This window comes from Takifugu flavidus, chromosome 20 (assembly GCF_003711565.1).
Source record: "Takifugu flavidus isolate HTHZ2018 chromosome 20, ASM371156v2, whole genome shotgun sequence".
In the NCBI taxonomy this organism is placed as follows: Eukaryota; Metazoa; Chordata; class Actinopteri; order Tetraodontiformes; family Tetraodontidae; genus Takifugu; species Takifugu flavidus.
Genome location: NC_079539.1, coordinates 11,857,215 through 11,884,632, shown reverse-complemented (window position 1 = coordinate 11,884,632; position 27,418 = coordinate 11,857,215). Strand labels below are relative to the sequence as shown.

Genomic DNA, 27,418 nt, shown 5'->3' with positions numbered 1-27,418 from the left:
TCTTTAATGTCTTATTTTTCCTTAACTTCATCACTTTATCAATGTTTGAAGCAGGAAACTTCATAAGTGTGGACCCTTTATGTGTTTCAGAGAGAGAGAGAGATGACAAGACGGCAGACTGCAAAGGAGAAGAAGAGTGAGAGAGATAATCGAATGAAAGACTCAGGACAGCAGGACACGGAGCACGAGGAGGAAAAAGAGTTGCCTCGCATTTATATCCCTGAGCCTCCAAGTCCACTCTGCTGTGGCCTCTACTCAGAACCTGGCCAGTTCTGGCTCTCCATGGTACACACACACACACACACACACAGAGCTATTTAACCATAAACATGCCAATGAAGACAGATGTAATGGGAAAAGTAAGCTAAACTGCTTTCTTTTATTTTTTCCAAACAGGGAGGATTTGACTCAGGTTATTTGTATCATTGTAAGTTTTCTAAGGCGCAGGACAAGGATCCAAACGACCAGGAAGATGAGCCATTTGACTTCCTGCCTGTTGACAATGGGGACAATGATCCCATTTGCTCCATGTCCTTCAGGTAACAAATCAGTTTTAAATCAATTATAAAACCTGACAGTAACGTTGCGCAATGTTTCCCTATGTTACAGCAACAACAAGCAGATGCTGCTTTGTGGCATGCATTCAGGCTCCATCAGAGTTTACCCACTGCCCCCTGGGGACCACAGCCTAAAGTCCATGCACGCATACTGGGCTCTCAGTGTCCACGATAACCAATACGGACACTTGCAGCATATTCGCAGTAGCTACGATGACCAATTTGTACTGACTGCAGGTGATGACGGAAACATCTTTTCCTTTAGTCTACTTCCTTCAGAGGAGCTACAGAGAGGCCTGGCAAAGATCCCCTTACCCAGGGTCAGAGCGCACACACCCATTATTCATTCCACATTCACCACTTGTGCTAAGGGGCCTGGAGCTTCTCTGTATCAGCCTGATAATAATACAGGAACCATATTACAGCACAGACATACAGCTAAAAAACAAAACTACACATACTTGCATAGTTATCGTGATAGTCATAGAAACCAGTTAATCAAAATAGCATGCTCCAGGAAGCAGCATCTGAAGGGCTAACTGAAGGGAACTTCTTCTTTGTGATATTTAGTTCCCTCCCAGAACTCCGTCATCTTAATTCCCCTTAGCTTTGATTGTGCGTCTGTGTGACAAGAATGGAGACCTCTACAGCTTTATTATATGTCTCCCTGTGACACAAGTCAGAAATCAGTGTAAAGTAAAAGAAATACTGTTAATAAATAGCTTCACTGGTTAGGGTTAGGGTTAGGGTTAGGGTTAGCTTCACAGATAGCAGATATGTCTCAGAATTGGTTATCAGTTTAGTTAGTTTTGTTGCAAGAGTCAGTATAAAAAAATTAATCTTCTCCACACATGGTTACAACAGATGCGGCAGGACAATGAGGTGGTCCCTCAGGATATTGATGACACAGCAGCCTACAGGTGAACCTCATTCTGTTTAGTGAGTCTTATATCCTCCCTCTAATTTTCCTATTTGCAAGTCTCTAGTTGAAAAGATGGTGATGTGCAATGGCATTTGCCAGGAAAAGGCACAGATTTTGTTTTGTTCCCATTTTGGACTTTATCTTGAACTGTATTCCATTTTAATCTTAACATGGTCTGTTTATTTCAGCGTCACTTCTAAACTTGATTGGTGTTTCTCCCCCCATTTACTTCTCCATCCAGCATAGAGACAGCTAAGCAGAAGGTGGAGAGGGACAATCAGCTTCGGAAGGCGGGAGTGAAAGTTTTGAAGAAACAGAAGATAATCATTGAGCTTCAAAAGAAGTTCAAGCAGTTGCTGAACCTCAACCAAAGTCTGCCAGAGTGTGTTCGCCTGAGTCATGAGGTACACATACTGCCGAAAAAGTAACGCGCCTGAAAGCATCATTTGCAATGTACTCCAATAAATCAGATTGCGTGTCACTACCCTGGTAAAGATATATATGCAGCGAGACACCACAAATAGTACTAGCAGATGAAAAAGAGGCAGTAACCAGTACATCAAGAGGATGTGTTTCAAACCAGTGACGGCAGGATACTATTTGTGGGAAGACCGAATTAGATGTATATATATATATATATATATATATACAGTGATCCCTCATTTATCGCGGGAGTTGCGTTCCAAAAATAACACGCGAAAAGTGAAAGACTGAGCTACCACTGCCCAGACCGATCTCCACCTGTTCATGTTGATCATTTTTGTCATCTTTATTTTTTTTTATTATTTTACAATGCAATACTGAACTATAGAATGAAACCAAAAATCAAAACCTGTTTTAAAGCCCAAAATTTGTTTAAAACAATAATTTTAATATAGTAATACAAGGTTGGAAACATTGTCACTGGCGTATTTCCCAGTCCCAGCTGTGCCTTTTCGTCCTGACTCCGCTCCGCTGTAGCGTCTGTTTCTACTGAAGGCACAGGAGTCTTTCTCCGAGAGAAGAACATTGTTATGGGTAGTTGTTGGCGCTCTTTCTTTTTCTGAGCAAGAAGATTTTTATAAACGGATATGCCACCTTCGATTATATTTGAGAACTGCAATGAACGACTCGCAAAAAAATCCGTGAAGCAGCGAAGCCGTGAAAGATGAAACGCGATATAGCGAGGGATCACTGTATATATATATATAAAACCTCACCTTCAGCAGCAAATGCAGTCAATCCTATCAACTTCAAGATTCAAGAGAACTTTATTGATCCCTTTAGGGGGTGTCCACTTCCTCTATTAACTGACTACATGTGATCAAAAATACAAACAAAACAAACAAAAACCTTTTAAGACCCTATATTCTGTGCATGCTTGTGTGTGTGTGTGTGTGTGTGTGTGTGTGTGTGTGAGACCAGGCTTTGCACCATGATCAACATTTCAGTGAGCAGGCAGAGAGAGCGATGGCTCAGCGTGTGGAAGAAGTCAAAGAGCAAATGAGCTGGGAGGTTGAGCACTGCAGCCTTGGACTCAAGAAACTTCAGGACCGGTACTCAGCTCTCTCGCACACACACACACACACACACACACACACACACACACACACACACACACACACACACACACACACACACACACACACACACACACACACACACACACACACACACAATCATATAGACACACAATGGAATTTCCCTTTATCATAGAAGGATTTTTTTCCCAGCTTCAGAGACTCTCTCTCCCCTGTGGTCACTGTCGGGGCTATCTGCACCAATCGCAAAATCTTCACCTTCTGTATGCCAGAGCTTGTTGATCCTTCACTACGACTCAGAGCAAACAGCAGTGCAGCTCCACCGGATGAAGATGAGGATGCTGATGCTGCTGCAGCAGCAGAATATGGAAAGCCCAAAACGGAGCGGCCTAAGGACAGAGCTGAATTGGAAGGTGGGGAAGTACTTTCCCGCTTTCTTACCTGTTTTTCTTCATCTTTAACATTTTGATTGGCAATTTTTTTAGTCTCTGACTGGCAATTTTGATAATGACCATTATACAATCAGGGAAGGTGCTGTGGCCTTATTGAATTGTAAACACAAATGCAGTCCAGTCCACATATAAGAACTCAATGGGTGTTCTGGAAATTTGAGCTTTTTTCTGAGAAGGGATTAAGACTTTGTTCTTAAGGAAACAAGTTTTTCAGTGAGCCTTTTATCAGCCAGTGCAACTAAGAATAAAATAAATGCCTGTTGCTGCTTTCAAGATGACTGTTTTCACCCCTTTATGTTCTTCAGAAGATATTGTGCTGCATCCTCGGGTTGCTCGTCCAGCAGGCATAAAATTGGCTGACAGGCAGGTGGAGAGGCTACAAAAGGCTGCAGAGAAAGCTGAGCAAGCTCAAGCTAAGATAGAAAAGAGGAGACAGGAATGGGCCCAGCTGTGAGTGTTGTGTTGCACATCATTATTTCTGGAGTCATGTGGTTTCTTTAGTGGCTATATTCTTTCATGCATGTTTGAGTCCATTTATAATGCTGTTGCCTATGAGGAGGGGCTACAATGAACTGTTAACATAATCTTTGACCGTTGTGACACTGATGTTGATACACTGACGGAACTTTGATGTCTCAGTTATGCAGAGAAGCCAGGTGAGGATTGTGAGGATCCACAGGCTGTAGAAGCCATCCGAATAGCTATGGAGACCATTGGAGACTTAAAGTTAAAGTCAGCCAAAGATTATAATGTGCCAAAACACCTTAGGATGAATCCAGAGGGGAAAAGAGAACAGCTGAAAGCCCTGGAAGAAACGGTAGAGACACAGACGGACATACTTTGACATACTTTACGTTTGAATCATTAGCATAGCCCAACTGCAATTCCAGTAGAAATAATTTATAGATATAAAAATGATCTTTGACCTAATTCCACCAGATTCATGAAAAGCAGCTGGCGATGAACAGAAGGATCATTGCCCTGCGGGACTCCAAAATTCTCCTGGTGTCCCAGTTGCGTGAGCAGGCCCAGCAGATGCAGGAACTCCAGTTGCATCTACCGGCAGACCTACACCGTCCGCTACCACCACTGCCCACAATCATACCTGCAGAAATTCCAGAGAAGAGGTTGCAGCCCAGCAGAGCCATCCTGGATCGGTACCAGTTTCTGGCAGAGCAGAGGTACGGGCAAGGCAGGCAGCAGCAACTGCCTTCAGATAGAAACTATAAAAACTTACAACAAAACCAAATGATTTTGATTTCAGATGTAAGAGTGTAAAATCATTAAAAAAAACACAAATGACAGGATGCCCAAAACAAGCTTCATTGTAGGCAAATGAAAAGAGAAATGTTTCAACCTGGATGTAACAGACGTATCTGTGATCTTTTGACAGTTTGATCCATTTCTATGCAGCATATAAGCTTAATGGTGCTTCACTGTGTTTAGTCTGAACTCTGGGCTCAACTATTTGACCTGAGTAGAGGATCTCAGAGCTCTACATGGTTTACATTCTATCAATATATCAAGGTATTGTGAAAATAAACCACAATATAGTTTGTAGACCAGTGGTCCCATCGTAAAGCCATTACAGTGGTCCAGCCTATGGGAAATGAAAGCATGGATCAGTTATTCCTGCTCATTTTGCAACATAAAACCCTTTAATCTGGATCTGATATGATATTTGGATGCCTGAGTTAACCCAAAAATAAGATCAAGATGGAGAAATGAAGGAGCAGCTGGTTGTGACATAATTAAATCTTTATATTTTTTCTTTTAGGTCTCAGGTGACGAAAGACCAAAACAATCCATGTTTATTGGAGCAGTTGGAGAAAGAGTTGAAAGGAGAGTCAGCAGAAGAGGAGGAAGAAGAGGAGCAAAAGGAGGTAGACGGCACTCCTACGCTCTCAGCTTTACATGAAACCATAGAAGGAGAGACGGTGGGAGAAGAAGCCAGGTCCAGGGAGCAGGAGGAGTTCCAGAAAGTGATCCAGATGAAGCTGCAGTATGAGCAAGACTCTTCCCTGGAGCAGGTCTGGCTCTCTGTTCTTTATGTCTTAATTTATTAATAGAAGAGTAGAATAGTGTTTCAGTGTGATGAATGATTTGTGAGCGTGCTTTTTAACCTTCAGATGGAAAGCTCAATCCGTCAGTTTGATAGAGAGCTACTATTGCTGCACCGAGAGAAGCTGCAGCTGTATCCACAGCTGAAACTGGCAGACCTCTATCAGCTGACACTCTACCAGGAGCTGCTGCTCCTCAAGGAGTTCGAGGGGAGGGAGGAGAAGCTGCAGGAAAAGCTCAACGTGTGCGTCAAGGAAGAGAACAATATCACAGTATGTGACAGATTCAACACCACATGTCTTTGTTGCTGCACTTGAATATTTTTTAATTTTTAGCAAACATAAAATGATTTTTTTAATATTAGACATGGAGTTATATAAGATTTACCATTTACAACATTTCTGTTTAATATCTCATACATCAAACAGATCCCTCATTTTGTTCCTTTTGGGGTCACGGGGAGGGGGCACATAAGGGTGAAGGCAGGTCCCCCCCAGATGAGTCATCATTTCATCGCAGGGCCCTATATGAGCATTTGTGGGTTCGGTACCTTGCTCAAGGGTACATCGGCAGTGCCCTGAAGGTGTTCTGGCACCTTTCCCTACTACTGGAACACCTTTCATGTTCTATCCCCACTGGGGCTCATACCCAAATCACAAAGCTCTGATATCTGAATGCAGAGGAAAACCTTTGTTGAGGCTTCATTATGAGTTTCTGTTAGCATTAGCTTTATCCTTGATTTTCCACTGTCTATTTTTGTCCCATCACCAGTAATTAAAAGTTTGTGTGTGTGTGCGCGCGCGCGCGTGCGTGCGTGCGTGCGTGCGTGCGTGCGTGCGTGTGTGTGTGTGTGTGTGTGTGTGAATGAATGGTTATATCCTCATCTTTCTGTCCTAACAGTCCAAGCTAAATGCATGTTTAAGAGAGCTGGAGATGAAGCAAGCAGAGGTGATCAAGATGCAGGAAAAAGAAAAAGCCCTGACTGAAGCCTTCCAGGAAACTGTGGCCGACAACCCTTTTGAAGAGTTTCTGACCAGAGTCTTCAAGAAAATGGTTAAACGGAATAAAGAAAAGGATAGAAATGGAGGTGGGAAGAAGTGGCTTCATGCTGTATTGTGTGCTGCTGTGTACGTTCCTGTCTGCGTCTTTCATCAGCCTATCATCTGTTTACAGAAGACGAAGACAGTGATGAAGACTCTGATGAAGACTCTGATGACTGGGATGATGACTTTGACAGCAGTGAGGAGGGAGAAGCACCCCTGAGTGACAGTGTTTGTCCCCAAGGTGCATTAAAAAAACAAAAACTAAATGTTGGCCAGGTTTGCTAGGACGTTCATGTGAAATCCCCCAAATCTGTTATGACCGAAACTAACAAAATTATTTTCTGTTCACTTTATCACATCCCAATAAACCCAGTGCTGGCCAGTCCAAATAACTGTTTTTGTGACTCAGGCTGTGATCCAGAATTGTTTGAGAATACGCTGCATCTGCGTGAGCTCCGCCTTGACCTGGAGGAACTGTTGGCAGAGAAGAAGAAGGGTGCCGAGGCTCTGAAGAAAATGTGTGACACAGTCACTAAGAAGGTCTTTTTTTCACCCTCTATCAAATTATCTCAGCTCCCATGTTCCTCACAGTCTGGTGGGTCTCACAGTGACAGTTTTTTTTGGGGGGGTCTGCAGGAGAAAGTGGTGAAGCACAATCGGAAGGCAGCAGAAGAGAGCTTAGACTTACTCAACAGAGAGAAGCAACAGAAAATGAATGAACTGGATGTGGTGGTCCCTCTCAAACTGAACCAGGTAACCAGAACCTTTGGAGTTCCAATGTTAATAAACCTGAATAAAGACAGTCAAATTCATGTCAGTTCAGAGTTTGAGGGACAAGCAGTGCATGGTGGAGCCTTTGTAAACAGGCATGTTGTGTGTCTGTGTTCCGGCTCCGACTGTGCTCCACTCACCATGTGTCAAAATCCTGCAGAGTCTAAAAACTGGTTTTGTGTATCAGTGCACACACTTATTATTATGTGTGATTTAGTGTAGCACAGACATAGGTCCAAATTTTAGGAAGTGTCTCAAGAGTACAGTATTGTTGACCTCATCTGGTCTTCTTAACTGCTTTATCCCTTTTGGGATCAAGGGGGCACATATGGGTGAAGGCAGGTCCTCCCTGGATGAGTTGCCAGTTCATCATGTGAGCATTTGTGGGTTCAGTACCTTCCCCTACTACCAGAACACCTTCCATATTTCGTCTCTACTGGGGCTTGAACCATGAACCCTCCACTTCTCAGCCCGCTTCCCGACAAACTGAGCTACACCCACACAGACTGAGCTACCACTGCCCAGACCGATCTCCACCTGTTCATGTTGATCATTTTTGTTAATGTGAATTTTGAAAATAAGAAAAAGAGAAGTTTTGCACTAAGTTTCTTTGGGCTCATTCCCAGTTTTTATTTTCTCTTTCTTTATCCTCCATGTTCTACAAGATTACCTTTGGCTCTGATGGACCTTTAACATCTGACCTGGGCCAAGCACTGATGCTGAATATGACAGAATTGAAAAGGTTACAGAGGCGAACCAAAGAGCTTCAAGAGGAGATTAAAGGACATAAAGCTTCGCACCGTCAAGCTCGCCACCAGCACATCAAACTCATTAAAGATCAGAGGGACATGAATAATCAGATCCAGGGTAAGAACATCTGAATCTGGATCCTGGCCCACCATCCAGCAACTGGCTTCTAATTAAGTGAAGGGGCTCAACAGTCGACATCCTGCATTAATTGAAGTTTTGAAAAAATGTTTTTGATACATTTATGAGTTATTAAGGTTTAAAGGTCGGCTACCTCAGGCATTGAAAAGTCACTGATAAAGAATTGCTTTAAGCTCCCCCCCATCAAGTGGGTGACTGCCACCTGGAGTTTTTGGACAGCTTCACATTCTTCTCATTTTTTAAATTCTTGTTGTGGCCTTAATTTCTGTGTTTGTGTGGTGTGTTTATATGTTGCCCTAGCACTGGAAGAGAAATGCTATGAAGAGATGATGACAAAGTTTGGGAGGCTGGTGGATCTGGAGTCTCTTCAGACGCTGTCAGGAAACCGAAAACTGGAGGAGCTCCGGCAGCTTAAACTCCTTCAAGAAACTGCTCATAACAACAAAATCAAAGAGTGGGATGTGCGCTGACCTGTGGTTAAAAATAAAATAACAGAAAAAAATGTAATTTAAGGATCAGTTTATAATTATTGTTGTATTTGGATCTCATGTCCAGACCAAGGTAAGAGAGGAGAATCAGGTTATGTTGGAGGTGATCCAATGTAACACAGAGCTTCTCCAGGCCAGCTCTCGACTCATTGAAGAGAGGAGAGAAGTGGATGAGAAAATGAGAAAATGGCAGAAAGAAATGGTAACATTTGTGCATCTGATTTATTCTTTTTAGAGAAGGTAAAGTGTGGTACAAAGATTAATGAACCATAAATGTAGTTCTGCTAGAGATGTTTGCATATGCACATCCAACTGTCTTATTCACTGTTGTGTCTCTCCAGATATGATGGGACTTTAAATCTCCATGATTCTGTTCTAGGAGAAACCACTACGGGATTCCCAGAAATTTGTGGATGAGGAAGAGACTCAGAGACTTCAGCAACTCGTGGAGACTCTATCACAGGAGACTGAGTCTCTCAAAAGAGAGATTATTCTCCTCTCTGCTCCTGATCAATGATGACACCCTCTGCTGCAGACAAGTCTTCTCAGCCTTCCCAACAAGCTTAATAATCTTAATGCTGAATCAGCACGGCCATGGTCGCTGTTTTCTTCTATGAATTCTATCTATGAATAAATGTTCTGTTAAATTGTTGAAATAGGGTTGGAATTTTAAAAAAAATCTGGTCTTGTTTATTCACTAACAGTTCTTAGCATTAGTGTTGTAAAAATAGTTAAAAGAACATAATGTTTGGTTTTTTAACCAAACTTTTGGGTTAGTTTTGTCCTGTCTTATCAAAGAATGCTTGTTCACAATTGAAGGAATTAACATACAGCAAAGTCAGCTGAAGGAATTGAAGGAAAATCAATAATAGCTTTATTCCAACATTTACCTTCATAACACATGAAGTAGTAAGAAAGACAGACCACTGATAAACAGTCTTTATAATCTTAAATGTATTTACATACTGAAGAATCAATCAACTTATTGAGAAAATAATCAACAAATTCTGTCAGATTTACATTGCTTTGCCATGAAAGTATAAACAGCAAATTTTAGATTAAAGCCAGTCAATTTTAAGGCTTGATCCCAGCTTTGGTGAACAGAACCCCCACAACAAAACACGCAAAGTGTTGGGAATCATCTCTGTTTTGAAGGTGGGAAAAGAGTCAACAACCCGCAAAGCAGTAACAGGTCGGTCTTCCCTGCAGGGTCCCCCGGCTCACAGAGCAGCCAGCTCCTGCTGCAGCCTCTCCTTCTCTCGCTGCAGCTGAATTAAGCTCTGCTTATTCTGCTCCAGTCGGTCCTCCAGCCACTGCAGCAGGGGGCCGCTCACCGCCGACATCTGGCTGCACAGGTTCTTTGTGAACACCGAGCCGTTGTGGATCTTGGTAACAGAGTCAAGGTGCGCCAGACTGTGGATCTTGCGGTAGGTATCCTGCTCCTCCTGACACAGAATCCGGGGCAGCTCCACGGCCGACTCCAAACAAGCCTTGCCAATTGCATCGCGGGGGACGACGTGGATGGGGATCTCCACCCGCTCGTACTCGGAGCCCTTCTGCGCTTGGACGGACTGAAAGCAGGTGTACAGTATCCGGCCTGTCTTCGTGTTCTTGTCCTCGATGAAGCAGGAGAAAATAAGGCCCACGAAGCACTGGTCCAGCATTTGATACATGGCCTGGGTCCTCACGTCAACGTGAGAGGGCCACACGGTAATGTGAGGGTGGGAGTGATACCAGCCCACCACCCGCATCGGCCGGCCTGTGATGTCTGCCAGCCTCTCCGCTTCGGTGGAGGCGGCTGACAGCTGCTCCGGGGAGATCTCCACTCGGTCCTTTCTCTTATCAGAGCGGCGGAGAATGATGACAGAGTGGATGTGAACGATGCGAGTGATTTCCACCTCCCCGATACACAAACCCATCACCTCTTCCTTTTCTGTGCTTAATGCGTGATTCATACACACCAGAAAAGCGTCTGACTCCAGGTGAACCGCGCTCACTGCCATGTTTTACCAGGTTAGCGGAGCTGGTGCGAAAATCCTAACAGCAGAGCTCCACTTCCGCATTGGGACGTGTTACAGTAAAATATTCCGTCAGGCTCAAGTAACGATACAAGGTTCCGGTATATTATTTCTGCAAATAATAATTTTGTTTTTATTTATTTCACTAAAAGTTATTTAAGCATATATTTACATTACATTTGACACAAGAGAGATTGGCCAGAAGTAAAAATAAAAGAGGGTGGAACTTTTTCATTTCAGTAATGATTCAGTCATGTGTTTGTTTATAATCCAGGACAGCAATCAGCTTCCTATAAAATCTATGGTTCTTTAAAACTAAAATGGCAGTTATTCACCAAATATGTAGTGAACTCTGGATCAGCTTTAATGTATAACTGATATCATGCTAAAAAAAAAACCATCTTTCTAACAATAAAAAGTTGCAACCCACTGCATCAAGACGTCACACAGACCAACCAAAATGCAACATGGACAACGTCTTTACCAAAATGACTGCTAGAGTGTCAAGTGTTTGTGTCCAGAATGACTAAAATCAACCTTTATCACGAATATTGATAAAGGAATATTCAAAATCCATGGATAAACATATTACTAATGTTTTCAGCCATGTTTGTGTTTGCTTTGTCTCTTCACCCTATTCAAATTGGGTTATGTAACTTTTCAGTAGAACATTGTTTGTTTTTCTACCTGCTGACACAGAAATGAAAGGAAAAGTAAACTATTAGAACCTGTGGAATAATCACATATTTCATTTTCAAGGTTAGTTGTTAAATTTGTTGCTTTTATACACAACTGGATATCAAAACATCAAGGTCAGCCTTTGGCTCCTCAGCAGTTTTCCACTGGGGTCCCCCAAGGTCCAGTGCTGGGGCCGCTGCCATTTGTCATATACATTTTCACTGGTGTCTATGGTGAAGCAGTTCCGGATTGTCCAGAATGTTGTACCACGTCTGGCATGCAAATCAACCCACTGCTTCTCGAGCTCCTCTGGCTACCTGACGCTTCCCATATTACGGTAAGTTCGTCTCTTTTGATGACCTACAGATTACTAGCTGGATCTGCTCCCTCTTACTTTAAAAATTTCGTTTCAGCCCTCTTCTGCAAAGCCAAAGGACTTAATGAAGGGCACAGCAGTGTACAGGCACAGCAGTCCAGACTGTTTTCATACCTTGTTCCCCAATGGTGGAACAACCCTCTCATCCTGCCAAAGCTCTTGAAGAAACAACTCCTCTGAGAACACCTGCTCGGTTAAAGCACTTGTATTTCTTATCCCCTCTTCTCACTTCCTCTCTTTATTACTCTCTCTTGTTTATATCCCTCTTCACTCACTTTTCATTCTTCAGTACTGGTAGATGGTAGTTGTATGAGGTAGTTTAAGATTGTAAGCTGGTATTTTATTTACATAGGTCTCAACTTCATTGTAGCTCAATTGAATCTCTCACTTTTAAGTCATTTTGGATAAAAGAATCTGTAAAATGACTAACTGTAAGAGAGGAAATGGGTATTGTGAATAAACGTTGATGTTTCCATGGCAACAGTCATGCTGTTAAAAACGCATTGACATCAGTCAATTGTGCCCAACGCATCACATTATCAAAAGAGACCAAGACAAATTAGATATATCACATGATTACATTCCTTCTTCAGTGTCTTAATTAATTTACCAGTTTGGTCAAAACGTTTTAGAGGAATAATTAAAGGCCATTTAAGACCACCGGACTCCGCAAAAAAATACTTTTATTCTTATTTTCTGTTCAAATTTAGTTCTATAAATTATCGACCCAGTATTTGTTTTTCCACCTGTTGAAACGGAAGTGAATAAATGGCGGTGCTAGGACCCGGTGGGATCCTCTTATTTTCCAGGTTAGGCGCCAAATTCCTTGCCTACTTACATACAATGCTGCCTTCAAAAGTATAGTAATTCTTATAACTCTAATGCTGCTTCGAATGTCTGCTTTGTTTAAATTGTAAACATATATATATATTTCTCGACTTTAGTTAATTTAGCCTATGCTCGCTGACAAAAATGCTACATAAAGGAAAAGTTATTGTGTGAGAAAATGTGCTTAATGTAAATCATCTTATTTATCTAAAATAAACCAATACACAATGATATTAAAAATATCGTAATATTATGTAGTCATTTCTATTTAACTTGCTGTACAATATCGCCAGTATTGAATATAAGGACATTAATAGGAGGAAATGAAGATTTACTCAATTGTAAGTTAATTTATTTGCCAATATTTGCAAAGCTCTATGTTTTTCTCAATATGGTGGACATTATTTTAAAAGAAGTGGCAGGCAGATTGTCATAAAATTCAGTGTAATTAATCCTGCAGTAAATTGTGGAAATACTCATTGTGAATCTTGCGTAAGTAGTTCAGTTTAAATGACAGAGCTTTGTCATAAAATCTGTTAAACCTTTTCAGAAATTCTTGAAAGACAAACACCATTGAATGGACTGAAACGGAAGCACCTGTTAGCAGACTAGTAAAAAGTCCGAGTATTCACAAACGCATCAGGAACGTCAACCCTCCACCCCAGGAGGAAGAAGAGCCACATCCAAGAGACTCTCTGGAAGGTACGTCGTTCACCACCACTTCCCACCGTCTTAAAACGCCTGGGACACCTGTGCACCGGGCCGGTTTGGTGATCTCTGCGCCTGTTTTTCTTCTGCACCAGGACTGTAGGAGACATGCGACGTCTCGGAGGAGGTGGAGACGAACTGGCCAAGCAACATCAGCAACAGTCCTGAGAAGAGGATCTGAGTTTGCATCTATCAAGGAAAGGTAAGAACCAGCGAGGAAAGAAAGAAATGAGGCCCGAAAAAGCTTCAGGATGTGGCCATGTCGCTCTCTTGTGCGGTAGTTGTGTGCTGGTGCGTTTCGGGGTCGTTCCCAGCATCAGTAAAATGCGTTCGCTATGAGTCATAGCCCAGCGCAGGGTCCGTCGGAGGAGCGGCGACCGTCTGCAGCTCTGAAGACTCGGGATCAGCCGCTGCGCGCACAACGAGCTGCACATTGACCGTCTTTAAGCAAATGATTGCGCACTATTTACCTGCGACTGTCACCTGTCACGGATTTAACATAAGTGTAGGTTGTGGTTTCTGTGTTTTGGTTGGAGTGTATGACAGGTTTAGAAATACATTTACTTTTCATTGGCAACTGCTTTGACGTAGTCCCTATTCACTTAAAGAATCTGTTAAAACATATATTAAATATTTTGCACTAGAGTTGTTTTTTTTTTTTAAATCAACAGATGATATTTAACCCATTCTTGCCTCTCAACTGCATGAGAATGAGAAACAAAATGTGGATTAGTAAAATGCTTGTTAAGTTTAAACTTTCTCGGTGCCCTTATTCCGTGTGCACCATTTTTAAAGTCGTGTTTTCACGGACTTACTGTGAAAACACATTTAAAAAACAAAAACTCGAGCTAAATTTAATAACATAATTAGCTCAGAAGTAACAGAACTTTTAATTTGGGCTGTAAATAATGATGAGATTATTAAAGATTATGTCAGGTACAGTTATCACAAACCATGATGGATGTGTGAATCAAGCATTCATGCATTCATGCTTTTGTTTGCAGCAGGATTATTGTAAGTGTGTTTACAGCTCTAGCTCTTCTAGAACGCTGCAGTAGAATGCTGGAACATATTACACCTGTGCTTAAATCATCCCACCTGCTGCCTGTGTGTCAAACATCGAGTTTAAAATCTCACTACTTGTCTGTGAAGCACTGAATGGTCTTGGGCCTAAATACACTTGTACAGTTTAAAATGCCCGGACCCCTCAGGAAGAGTCTTATTCAGTGTTCTCAGGGCCACAAACAAACAAGATGAAGCAACTTTTAGTTACTACGATCCTCTTTAGACCTTCCAATACATAATACATTTTCCTTATATTTTAAAAAAGATGTTATAATATACTTCTTTCTGGCTATTCTATTTGCTTTGTTTCAATTGTAAAGCACTGTGAATGGCCCCGTGTCTGAATAGTTTTATAGAAATAAAGAAGCCTAATGGATGGACATCAATGCTGGTGGGAGGACGCCCAGCACATCCAGCCCTATGCAGCTGTAGGTCAGATCCTGAGCAGATTCCCAGGTCCGTGGTCCCTTAGGAGGTCAGGGGCTGTTTGCTGCCTCATAAATCAGTTTGTCAACAAAGAGGGAGATGAGATAATTAGTGGAAGCAGCCTTTATTGGCTGCATAATAACCTGTGCTGGCAGCTTATTTGTTTCATGTCTTTAATTATCTGTCCAAGTTGATTTCTCGATTAATGGACTTAAGATGGAGATTTCAGAGTTTATTTGTTGAGTTATGATGAACTAAATGGTATAAAAAAAACTATTTTTAATATTGTGGTCACTGAGCAGTGCAGCTTTCCAGTAATCTTCCTTCTGGCTGGATTTTTCTGTGTTTAAGGTGGATATTAGGAGTTCGTCACATGCTTCCCCCTGCTGTTTCCGACAGCCCATGCTCTTTCAGGCAGATGCCGGGGGAGGCAATCTGGGGCTGCGTTTACAATGTTAATGGAAACTACAGCTTGATTAGCATTTTGGTGTGTACTCACTGCTGTGTAAAACAATTAGCGTGTTAGTTATGCTCCAGACAGATGCTGCATGTGGATAGACACGCTTATTTGGTTCATCACTGAGCTACAGTAACGTTCAGTTTAGAATCTTAAATCTACGGAAAAACCCAGACTCGTTAATATAAACGCTGGTATAAGCTGAGGGAAATATTGCTCAGGATAATGTGCTCAGACATTTCCTTTCAACTGTAAATTCTACGTAAGTCCTTCTGGTATTTCTGCTGACGCAAGTGTGAATAGAGCATAACTGTCATGTGGTATATTAGTGTTTTAGACAGCTTTTTATCTTGATAAGCTGATCTAAAAGTGACAAACAATTGACAAAAACCAAAAAATATGAAAGCATGCCATTATTTAATATTATCATAGTGCTACTAGTAAACCTTGCTTTGGGCTTGAGCATATATTTATCAGAAAACCTCATTTTATGATTACTCACTATTGTTATTACTTATTTAGCTGTTTCCCCTGATGACACACTGTCAGCCACACTGAAGTGAAACCAAAGAAACCAAAGTTACAAGAACTGATGTCTGTTGAGTCATTTATGCGGTACAAAAGTGGCATAAATGAGGAGAATGAGGTGAAATCATTATGTGGATATTCTGGCAACATTTTGGCAAATGTGGGGCTGTTTGCTGAGAAGTGGCTGACCAAAAGCTCCAAACTCTTTTTGCAAATCATTTATGGTGACAGGATATTTTATAGTGGGCTTGAGTTGGGTTAGCTCCATCTTCTCAGTACTTAGCGTTGCTGGCTGCACCACAGAAACAAGCCTCAGGAGTCACAGGCAAATCATCTGAATACAGCCGACCTTTCATATCTTTGTCATCTTGCTTTATCATGAGATGTATCAGCAGTTTCCATGGCAATGAAAATCACCCAGTGTCCAAAGAAAATCAAATCCTGCTCAGGTTTGGGGGTTTAATTTACTAATTCTCTCACCTTTTAACTTTTAACTTGACTAGTGACTGTTTATACCAAACACTTTTTCTTCCTTCCTGTTTGTCTGTCTGTCTGCCTGTCTGTCTGTCCAGCTTTCTTTCCTCGCCATGCTGCTCACCCACTGTGTATTGACCGTAAAGCAGCAGGATTAATCCTTCCAAGATAAGGACATGACTAAGTTTCCTCCTGATGACCCAGTTCTTTCTGAAGAAAGTCTGGTTTAATTTCTTTCTGAATAATGTTTTGCCTCTCATATATTTTAGTGGCTGGGTTCTGACATCAGAACTATTACTTATCATTCAGAGTGAGACAGCTTTATCAGTCGACAACACCTGTGAATAAACACCATCCAGAACCTGTGTGGCAGTACTAGGAAGCAACAAGTGGACGGATGGACGGACGGACGGACAGCCAGCCAGCCAGGCAGCCAGCCAGCCAGCCAGACAGGCAAACAGACAGGCAGACAGACAGAAATGTGCCTGAAACTCACCACTGTAGTCCTGCTGCTGGGCAACAACTGGAAAGATGGGGACCAGTAACAGTTGCTGCTGAGCTGAAAGGATCCTTTCTCCGTCCCCCACCTTTTCCTTGCACTGTGGCTCCGTGTAGTAGGCGAGTAATGCTGTTAAATATGCTGCTTCACCTTTGGAGCTCTGAGAAGGAAGATCTGCCAGTTTCCAGCAAGTTTGATATGACAAGAATATATTTTGGCATGGAAATATTTATCTGGGTTTCAATCTAAAATTGAAACTTTGAATGTGAAATATGGAGAATATATTTAAGATTTTGTACATATTTATATGTAAAAAAACACCTACAGATAAATAAAAACCTTTAGTTGTAGTGTGATTTAGCACCCTGTGTTATTAGCAATCATGCTGTTGTCAATAACATAGAAGAGATCACTCCTTGTGAAAATGACTCGCAGTCCCAGTTTTGAGCAGCAGCCCGCCCACCCGTGTTGTTCTCAAGCGTGAGGATGGAGATGCAGTGACACATTAAGGTTAATGATTTGATCTGGAGTGTGTTGTTCAGTGCGTCCAGTTGCTCTTTGTGATTTACAACCAGCAGAGTGGCGGAGGAGAAGAACTGCAAGGGAAAAGACGTGCCGTGTTTTAGTCCACAGCCTTTTATTTCACTTACATGTCCAACATCAAATAGACCCTCGTGTTGATTGAGGACTTGTCTTTCACATGCCTCTGTTGACCTGAGTTTAGTCAGTAATTAATGATTATCGATGCATATCAACGTATGGCTGCCGGATGAGATCAGACCTCAGATTAGGGGTCAACGTCCCTCCAGAAACATCACCAAAATGTGCTAATCTGTTCCTTGGTCCATTATCAACATAACCTTCCAAGTTATTTGACTAAAATAACTCCAGAAGACAGACAGGCAAGCATGCAGAAAGACAGATAAAGGGCAGCTGTCACATAACCTGCTTGGTGGAAGTAGCTAACTTTCCAAACAGGTCACTGCAAGATCAATACTAAGAACGTGGGGAACACAAGTTTGCTGCTGAATGTGCTGGCAGATTAGAGCCGAAATCATGAGTTGACGGTTGCATCAATAAAGAGACTGTTGTGTCCCCTGCCTCCTAAATGCTAGGATTAAGCCTTCTCTTCCTCTCATAAGATCGGATCAACATGCAGCATTCTAATGACCTATGGAGCAGAGGCCCTCGGTGGTCTGGGTGATCTTTAGGATTTATGGCTGTTGTTTCTCCATCTTTAGACTCTGTAAACATGGAATCAGCCAGAGGAGGATCTTACGCCACATTAATCCCCTAAACTGTTTTTAATCCTAATATTAATCAAGGACGTTAAAGACAGTGGTCTATATTTGAACATTTACTCCTTTCTTCTTTTTTAGTTCATTTTTGATTGGTCGCAGCTCATCTCATCACTGACTATAGGGTAAAAGCAATTTTTTAAAAAATGAACAAGAAGGCATAGAAATATAGCAAAGTATGAATGTGTTTAACAAATGAGAAGAAATAACTGAAGTCTAACTTGGATGTTTGCCTGGACACAAAGTCAAATCAATAAGCCCTGATTTGCAGTTTACTATGCAAAAAAAGATGGAAGTAAATATTTTTTGCTGACAGATGTTATCCTCTGCCGTGGAAATAACCTGGAATAGCCTCGCTCCGGCTGTCCCGAGAGTGACGTTGCTGCAGCAAATGCTCCAAGTGAATTAAGCATGAGAAGTTTTCTGTTCAGTCTCGGAGGTTTTGCAGGACATGCTGTGAGTCTTGCTGTTGTCTCCTCGGCGCTGCTGGCCTCTGCAGTGCAACTGTTCCCTCTGCAGCCATTGTTCTCCGCTGCTGCCCCCTCCCCCAGGTTGACAGCAACCAGCAGAATGAATCGCGATCCCTACAAGTGTGTCATTTCTGGCATTAATCATGCCTGCTTGAATGTGAGAGCACTTTCTCTTTACTGTCTTAATTCACTTAAGCACATGCCAATAAGGAGACACCTTGCAGATCCTGCAGCATCAATCCTGTAAATTTTTTCCCATCCAGTTTCTGGCCATGCTCTATGACCACTGCTATGAGTTGCTCAGTCACTCTACACTGAGTGCTAATTAATTAGGACATCTTTTCCTTTTGCAGCACCCTGACAGCCCTGCTACATCAGGGTTTTTAGGTATGGCTCTTTATCCTACCTGTACTAACTAATGTTACAGTTTGCGATTGGTAACAATGTAAATCACAACTTAGTTACCATATCGGTTGGTGGTTTTGTAATGGCTAAAGTAGTGTAACTGATGGTGTCATATAGATGCAACCTGTCATTTGGCCGATGCATGTTTAGAGAGAGACTAAACAATATATATAACAGGTCTACATGAAGAGGTTCAATGCGTTGGAATGCAGGGAAGTTTATTGCATGAGAAAATGGGGAGAGCAAAAAGAAGGGAAGGACGAGAGTGAGGGAGGAAAGGCTAGTTGCCTGGTGACGGAGGCAAAAGGACCAAGAGGAGGGAGAAGGTGAAGCAAGGAGTGAAAATGAGGAGGAGGAACACTGTTGAGTTGTTTTTCAAGTGTGAAGAGTTACTGGTCACGATGCTGCAGCCAAGCCTGCCGTCCTTCTTCTGGCTCTCTGAAGAGCAACGTCTGCATGCTGTCTTTTAGTCATTTTGGCCATTAATTGTTGTATTGAGGGTGTGCAGAACTCCGCGGGGATGGTAGTCATGTGGAAGCTTGCTTAGATTTGGGTCAGTGATCCTGTTTTCTTTGAATCCTCTCATGTTTTATTTTGATCCTGGCTTTAATAAAAGATCAACCTTGTTTCTTCCTGCGGGCTGAAAATGTATAGGTGGATTATCTCTCTCTAATGACATCATTAGTCATCTTGAATTATTAATAACCCTGTTGTTCATGTAGTTCACAAATAGAATGCAATGAAATTATTATTTTTTTGTCTTTTTACAATTTTTGGCATGAATAAATAAAATCCATAAATGGAAGTGCGTGACAGCCTGAGAGCCTTTTGGCAGCCTTTAAACTCACCGCCAGCCTTTCTGTGTGGCTCGGCCTCTCTCAGGTGCTGTGAGAGGGCCCACAGGTCCTACTGCGGTGATGCTCACTGGGTGTGGCTGTAATGTGTGAAGGGTAGAATCACTCACAATTACCAGCAGTTCCACTCTGATTGATGGTTAGGTAAGGGGTTCCTTTGCTTCCTTAGAGAAATATTCTTATGCCTATAATAATGACTTTCATTTCTTAGATGTTTCAATTTTTTTGGATTTAATAACCAGTCTTTGGTATAGAAATAGACTCTCTGGCCACTTTATTAGGTAGTCAAAGGTTGGACCCCTTTTTGCCTTCAGAAATACCTGAATTCTTCATGACATGATTTCAACAAGATCTGGGAAAAATTCCTCAAAGATTCTGGTGCTTATTGACACGAGAAGATCACAGAGTTGCTGCAGTTCTGTCAGTTCCACATCTATGATGTGAATTTCCTGTTCCACCACATCCCCAAGGTGATCTACTGGACTGAGATCTGGTGACTTCAGAGGCCACTGTACAGTACAGTCAACCCATTGTCCTGGTCCAGAAAACATTTAGAGATGATCTGAGCTGTGTGACAGGGTGCATCATTTTGCTGGAACTAGCCATCAGAAGATGGTCCACTGTGGTCATAAAGGGATGGAGATGGTCAGCAGCAACACTCAGGGAGGCTGCAGCATTTAAACCAGGTACTGAGGGGCCCAAAGCGTGCCTAGAAATATCCCCCACCATTACACCAGCAGCACCAGCCTGAACCCTTGATACCAGGCAGGATGGATCCAGGCTTTTATGTTATTTACACCAAATTCTGAAACAACCATCTGAAGGTTGCAGCTGAAATCGACTTATCGGACCAGGAAATGTTTTTCTGTTGTTCTATTGTCCAGTTTTGGTGAGTCTTTCTGAGGTAGCCTCACCTTCCTGTTCTTAGGTGACAGGAGGAGCACTTGTGTGGTGTCCTGCTGCTGTAGCCCAGCTCCTTCAAGGTTCAAGGTTCAAGGTTCAAAGATAGTGTTCCACATCCAGTTATTTAATCTGAAGCAACAAAGCTTCCCTAAACTATGTATCACTATCTTAACACTAATAAAAAAGTGTATATTTGAATGAGTTTCTCTTCTGCCAACATCGCACAAATAATAGGCGCTTAGTGCTGGTCTTACATTGAGACTCCCTCTTTTATTCGTCCCTTGACTTGTTCGGTTTTTCATCCTCCCACTCTTCTGCGGTTTGTCCTCATCTTTTCTTTTCCTTCTTCCTTCTTCCTTGAGAGTTTTAGTGCTGAGATCAAACGGTGATGGTTTTCCTCTCACATTGCTATGGGATGTGTCCTCAGTGGACTGTGACAACACTGCTCTGGTAAATACCCAGGAAACAAACAGAACGGTCGCCTGGCTGCTTATTAAAAACAATCTGTAAAAATCTGAAAGCATAAGGTGCCTATGCTGTTGTGTAACATTTTATATTGTATCTTTTATGTCTGACTATTAAATGCTAACACTACAGTGCTACACACACATGCTAACAGTTTGAGGCTGGAGACTCATATTTTATTAAATTGCCTTGTTATTGTTGGCTTCTCTCTGTGACTTATTTTTTATCATCCATATTTCTTTCAGAGAACCTTGCTCGTATGCATTTATGGGATATGGATCGATCCTGTCGGATCGTAACAACGTGGCCAGTGGATATCATTTGAAAAAGGAATGGTAGCTGCATTTATGATTCCTGTCCTGCTGCATAACTGTTCACGTTCATGTCAGACAGAAATGTTACCTGACTATTATGGGGCATAAGAGCTGTTCAGCTGAATGAAGCATCACAGCCAAATAGACATTGTTTAGTTTTGCACATATTTTTAGGATTTTACTTTTGTTTTTGTCTATTTTTAGCTGCAAAGGCACTTTTGATGGGGGCGGGGTGCCTTCATTTACTGATTATAAATAATTGATCAGCCTGACAAAAGATTTAAAGCTAATGTGAAATAGTAAAGGTATTTTAAAAAATGCATCCATGTTAAAGCATAACAGCAGCCACCAGGATTAAAAAAGTACCGGTAGATATAAAATAAACATTATAAAAAAAGTCTTGTGTAAAATAACAACAGAATGAATCCTAAACAGCAGCAGTGAAAACTAGTTGGCATCCGTGAGCTGGCACCCTGACTGGGGTGGGATAAAAGACCCACAGAAGTGCTCCGTGTTACACCTGGGGTGCATGAATCTTTCAGTGAAGGAGCTGCTTAAGCTCCCCGCTGTCAGATTCAGAGGGGAGGGTCCCATGATTGCGACCCTTCTCTCCCAGGAAGTGGACCTGGTACCTTGGCCTCTCAAGCAGCCACCACAAATTTATGAGAGTGTTAAAATGTTTTTATATACAGTATTAAAATATGAATGTGAACTGAAACATAGCTCCGTGGTAGATCAGAGCCAACACTGCAAGATCTCTGCTGCCTGCTCACCCATCTTATGGGGGGATTAATGGCCTCATCTTCTGCCCAAGTTCTTGTTTAGGTCCACACTCAGGTACTTGCATGTCCATATCCATTCTGAGTCCCTGGATGTTGGTGCTGCAGTGAAGTCCACAAAAACCTCTATTATCTGTGAATTCAGGTCATTTGTAACAATAATGATCTATCTGGCTTTCTGTTATCAGGATTATACTCCAAGATGGCTAGCACATGGCAGAACTAAACTATGAGGGTTCCTGCTCTGATCATGTCTCAGCAAATGTGTTTGGCTTCATTAGCCCTTTCCAGGTTTAGCAAAGAGAGGCTGAAGCATCAGGGAGGTTTGCAGCCTTTCCTGCTGCAGTCATGGCTAGACGCTTGTCTACCACCACTCATTCATGTCTATTTTTGCTTTTAGGACATTTGTGAAAGCATTAAAGCGATCATAATGTGTCGCGTCAGTAGAGCTCTTACTTAGTCCAGTATTTGTCTATGATTTTGACTCATTCTCCTATAAAACAAATCACATGGAGCTGACTAATTTGTCCACAACACGCAGGAATGCCATGTTAATCCAATCACTGATCTACTCTCCCTGCACAATTGTGTCAGTGTTGCTCTTAAAGTTGGAATAATTCTGTTTTCAGACACATTCCTCTTTTTATTCCTATTTATAAAAACCCCTAATTGTTTGGGACCAAATGAATGAGTAACATTTTGAGAGCGTGTGCACGTTATCTGTCAAGAATACATCTTTCACAATCATGTTATGAGAAGAAAAAATTTTATTTATTCCAACTTTATGGATGAGTGAAGTAAACGTAGATTAGATTATCACCATGGAGAATATAAATGATATAGTGGCACCTGGGAGTGTGAAACCAGATTAGAGGAGTACAGATGAGGCGAGCAGGTCTTTGCTCATGAATTTCATATGAGAATAAATCCTTTGATACAGATTCCATGTTTCCTGGCAGAGTTGGTAACATTCTGTGTTTTGTCATGGCGACTCTTGCTTTCATGGCCTTTAACATCATCGAAATGTCTCAAGCACATGTTGCACAACACGTAACCGGCCCGGTGTGAGAGGGCCGAGCATTTACACTTTTGTTCCAGGCTTTCTAGTAGCTCAGACACTCTTTTCTCTCACGGCATCATCGTATTCACACAAGGGCGGTTTCTGAGAAGGCACAAATCCAATTATTCTCTGTGTGGGAGGTAAAGAAATGACAAGTTGCACTGCCACGATCACGATTTTACTTTCCCTTTTTCCAGAACTATGGTCGTTGATTAATCTTTCAGTTGTGAAGGTTGTGATGATCATGACTCCAACAGTAGAAGAGTCAAAACAAGCCTGACAGAAAGTTGGATTGTTGGTGCTTTAACCACCTAATTTATTACTTTCCTGACACATGCTAAAGAGTTTCAGCTGTAATAGTTACTAATGTACAGAAGTGAGTTAAACTCCACCAGAACATTTTTCTTCCTTATCTAAATCAACATGGTGATTTCATGATCTTTCCTGTTGGTGCTGTTGTGAAAATGAATCTCTAGGTTCATTTTAATGCACAGATAATAGAGTATGAGAAATGATAATTAAGTCTAAGTAATTGTGCTAATCCTATAAGTCCTAAACACCAGGTTTGTATTTCAGTTCCAATCACTAGCTCGTGCATGGTTCAGTGTGTCTGTAAAGATTCCATTTGATATCAGGTCACACAGCCTCAGTCCCACAAAGTGGTGGTCACGTTTTAATAAGAGAGAGCCATGATGGGCTTCATTGGTAGCCAAGAGCACAATAAAAAGCCAAAATGAGTCATCTCAGCCCATGAGAGGAGGATGAGGGCAGGCTTGACTGGTTTTATGAGACGGTGAGAGGGGATGCAGCTGAAGGTGCAGAAGCTGCTCCTCTGCTGTCCCAACAGGTTGAGAATTTATTTGTTTCCCTTTATCAAGGTCTCAGCCTTATTTTCACTGCCTGGTTGAACTGCAAATCGGAGGAGGTGAGGAATAATCTCATTTTATAAGAATAATGTAGATGCTGCTGATTTTATAACCACATGAATCTCACTTCCTCGGCCAACACAAACAGCCACACGAGAACTTGAACTCCAACCAACACTCTAACTCACCAAAGAGAAGAAATCTAAAAGTAGCACTGCAGCCTTTTGCATACATTAACCTTTCCAGGCCTGAAACCTTTCGCAAATTATTGACAGTGAATTCATCCCCCCCTCTAATGAAGAGTGTGAGTGTGTTATTGGGGAAATATGTGGGAAATATAGTATTTGAAAATTCAGTAGCCCCGCCCACTTAACAACATGGAACTGGAATTTATTTTATCTGTTGTTCATCACTGCTTACCCACTTCCTGTTATCCGCTAGTGCCACACACACACACACACACACACAGTTAAAGCAGAGAGGGATGCCTAAGGTCATGTTAGTGGAGGAAAGTGTGGGTGTGTGTGTGTGTGTGCATGTGTGTGTCCAGTGTTAACCCTAGCTCAATCTCCACCCTCTCACGACACACGAATAGAGACGGAGAGTTTGTTTTTTCTTTGCTATTTAATTGTTTAGGTTCAGTGTTTTGATGATTACTCCGACATTTCGTTGGATTCCACACTTAGTTTGTTTTATTGCTACAGATTTAATTGCTGCTCAGGCATTTACAGAGCCATTAAGTAAAAACCCCGAGCAGACAGCAAACAACGTTCACAATCATCCATCCATCCCTGCAGCCAGGCAGCAAGTCAGCTGGTTGGTGAGGGGAGTGGCCTTGAATCCTGCTTTTCCTGCCTCTGGCTGATGGTAGTTTGTCATTCCGGCCCCCTGCTCCTACACACAGACAGACACACAGCCAGTCAGGCAGTTGGTCAGTGGGTGGGCGTAGATGTGGGGCTGCTGGTCAGCTGCTCTGGATGGTTCGTATCTCCTTCAGGATCTCACAAATTCAACCAGCTGAGGAGCTGCTGAGAGGTAAGGACTTGTGCTCGGCCTTGCTGTCTTTCTTCTCCGAGGGTCTCAGACTCAGCTGGAGGGAAGAGTTCACAACAGACACAATAGGAGAGCCTAAAGTTTGACAGGAATGATTGTTGCGCCGTGTCTGGAAAAAACGATCACACCCTTTTGTACCAGCCTGTGAGTGAGCTGTGAGGTGGTGCAGCAGCAGAATCTGCTCATGAACTCATCGTTATTCTCTGTCCTATGATTGTGCTGAGGCTCTCCTGGACAGTAAAATCTTCTCATCTTCTCTGTTTGTTAATTTCCTTTTTGTTAATATTTCTGTTTAGACTCCTTTGAATGAACATAACTTGAATTAGACTTTAGCAAAGAAACCAGGAGGATTTAAAGGTTTTTGATTTAGTAGAAAGCTACTAGTAAATTGTATTTTCATTCAACTACCGGTATTCATTTTCAGCACAAATGTAGGTGGTTTCATAAATCCAAGTAGATTTCTTTGCGTAGCATTGGTGTTGCCATTTAAAATACACTCATAATTCAGTTTGCAATTCTACAAATTGCAGTATTGTGACACTGTGTCCTTGGGACATGTTGGCATTATTCTGGAATAAAATAAAAGCTGCACAGAGGACTTAATTAAAATAAAAATAATGATGTGTTGAAAATAATCTCAAACCTTTGGAAATTTTGTATTTAAGGCATCTTTAAGAAGAGAGGCAGGTGTGTAAATGTCATTGACAGTTTAGTTCCATTGACTTTGACAGGTGAGCAGGACAGGAAGTCTAATTTTGATGCTCTGCCTTATTTAAACAGTATAACTGGTTTGACTGCAGAGGCCCGTCTTGTCCTGTAGTTTCTACCAGCTCTAATTAACTGAGCTCACTGGATGTGGCTGCACGTATCATCTGTTCTTTCCTGTGCTCTTCTCTCAGAGACATTTGATCTAATCTGAAACAGGTCACACACACATGCAAAATAGGCCACAAAGATATTTTGCTAGTTCAACAAGCATTTTGGTTTTCAGTGAACGCGATGTGAGGCCTGTTCCAGCGGCTGCACTGCCACCACCTACCTCATTATCATTTCTACAGACATGTGATAGATCTTCACCTTTGCTATGTGTCTGCCACTGCTTGTGTTTTTGAAGGTCCCAGGAGAACCAGTGAGAATGTGAGCCAGTAATCAAACATGTCGGCTTCTGTTCAGCCAGGACTCCACTCTGTCCTGTTTTTAAAAAGGGATGCATGTGACATAATCCCAGTGTAAAACCAGCCTCTGTCTATTCATAATGCAAGACAGAGACAAGTGTGTCTCCTTGTGATAAAGGCATTGTGTGGTAATCCACACTACAATTTTAAGAAAATAAAAAAAGTCTTGTAATGTTGCATTTGCTGGGTCTGGGTAAGCTTGAGATTTTAGTCATGTGGCATAAAAGCAACGAACTAAAGTTTAGTGTCAGCAGAACCTGTGAGTCTGAGTTGGATCATGGATGATGCTTCACAAGGTCGATCCAGACTCATGTAGTGGTTCCGTCTCCAGAAAAGCAGGCTCTCAGAGATAAAGTGTGTCCAAGTGTGTCCTGTTGACACCCCATTATTTTGTCCCAATACACCATCATGTACACACAAGCGGAGCATCTTGTTTTCCTTGTGTTCCTGCACACTCTGGTTTTATAGATCTGTGCAACTGGACTCCACATCTGTACATAGAAATTGTGCTTTACCTGCCAGGCCTGTCAAAAGCTGCAAAAACAGATGAAGCTCTCCATCAGCACCTTTTCCCAGCATCCTCTCTGGCCCTGTTCTTGATATAGGATGTTACCAGCGTTCCAACGCCAACAGGGAATTTCATTCATTCCACCTGAAGTAATTATTGTGCACCCCTCATTTTGGTCTAAGCCAACCTGGACCTCGATGTTTGCCTGTCTTCATTGGTTTGTGACAGAATAGCTCCTCTAGCAAACGCAGGAGCTTTTTGGTCACATACTGCAATTATCTATTCATAAAAATGTTGACATCCTTATTGTTAAACTGTTGCAGGTAACCCAGTAATTATAACCTTTTCTTTCATTCTTTGTACATGCATATCAATTATCAAATGAATTGAATCAATGAACCAATTGCCTCATGTTTTCTTATTGACTGTTTTCTTGAAAATTATTGATTTAAACATTTCCAACGCTGGAGAAATGAAGCAAAAAAAAAGGCCACTCAAAAAAGAGAACT

The 27,418-nt window shown here is 41.9% G+C and overlaps 3 protein-coding genes across 7 annotated transcripts in view; 2 read left to right on the top strand and 1 right to left on the bottom strand.

The window, feature by feature from the left end:
* The window catches only part of LOC130517692 (cilia- and flagella-associated protein 44), a 14,600-nt gene extending 5,242 nt beyond the window's left edge, over positions 1–9,358 (top strand). For 3 of the 4 annotated variants that reach the window (XM_057019726.1, XM_057019729.1, XM_057019730.1), the window contains 20 exons: positions 91–285; positions 397–539; positions 610–877; positions 1,422–1,477; positions 1,721–1,883; positions 2,884–3,014; positions 3,192–3,412; positions 3,757–3,901; positions 4,091–4,268; positions 4,391–4,632; positions 5,229–5,481; positions 5,581–5,784; positions 6,413–6,599; positions 6,686–6,796; positions 6,965–7,095; positions 7,192–7,308; positions 7,992–8,193; positions 8,515–8,675; positions 8,770–8,904; positions 9,082–9,358. In XM_057019726.1, the coding sequence (XP_056875706.1) occupies positions 91–285; positions 397–539; positions 610–877; positions 1,422–1,477; positions 1,721–1,883; positions 2,884–3,014; positions 3,192–3,412; positions 3,757–3,901; positions 4,091–4,268; positions 4,391–4,632; positions 5,229–5,481; positions 5,581–5,784; positions 6,413–6,599; positions 6,686–6,796; positions 6,965–7,095; positions 7,192–7,308; positions 7,992–8,193; positions 8,515–8,675; positions 8,770–8,904; positions 9,082–9,219 (3,381 nt within the window). In that variant the 3' untranslated portion in view covers positions 9,220–9,358. The remainder of the gene's footprint in view (positions 1–90; positions 286–396; positions 540–609; positions 878–1,421; positions 1,478–1,720; positions 1,884–2,883; positions 3,015–3,191; positions 3,413–3,756; positions 3,902–4,090; positions 4,269–4,390; positions 4,633–5,228; positions 5,482–5,580; positions 5,785–6,412; positions 6,600–6,685; positions 6,797–6,964; positions 7,096–7,191; positions 7,309–7,991; positions 8,194–8,514; positions 8,676–8,769; positions 8,905–9,081) is intronic. The other variant, XM_057019727.1, reaches the window with a different exon arrangement.
* A 195-nt stretch (positions 9,359–9,553) lies between these two features.
* Positions 9,554–10,822, bottom strand: brcc3 (BRCA1/BRCA2-containing complex, subunit 3). The gene has a single exon (XM_057019735.1). It carries the CDS (start codon positions 10,703–10,705, stop codon positions 9,923–9,925), a length of 783 nt encoding a protein of 260 aa, XP_056875715.1. The 5' UTR covers positions 10,706–10,822; the 3' UTR covers positions 9,554–9,922.
* A 2,356-nt stretch (positions 10,823–13,178) lies between these two features.
* The window catches only part of rab27b (RAB27B, member RAS oncogene family), a 29,127-nt gene continuing 14,887 nt past the window's right edge, over positions 13,179–27,418 (top strand). Inside the window, exons 1-2 of one of the 2 annotated variants that reach the window (XM_057019736.1) lie at positions 13,179–13,304; positions 13,406–13,512. The gene's annotated coding sequence lies outside the window, so the exon portion shown is untranslated. Of the gene's footprint in view, positions 13,305–13,405; positions 13,513–25,041; positions 25,209–27,418 lie in introns of those variants that run through there. The other variant, XM_057019737.1, reaches the window with a different exon arrangement.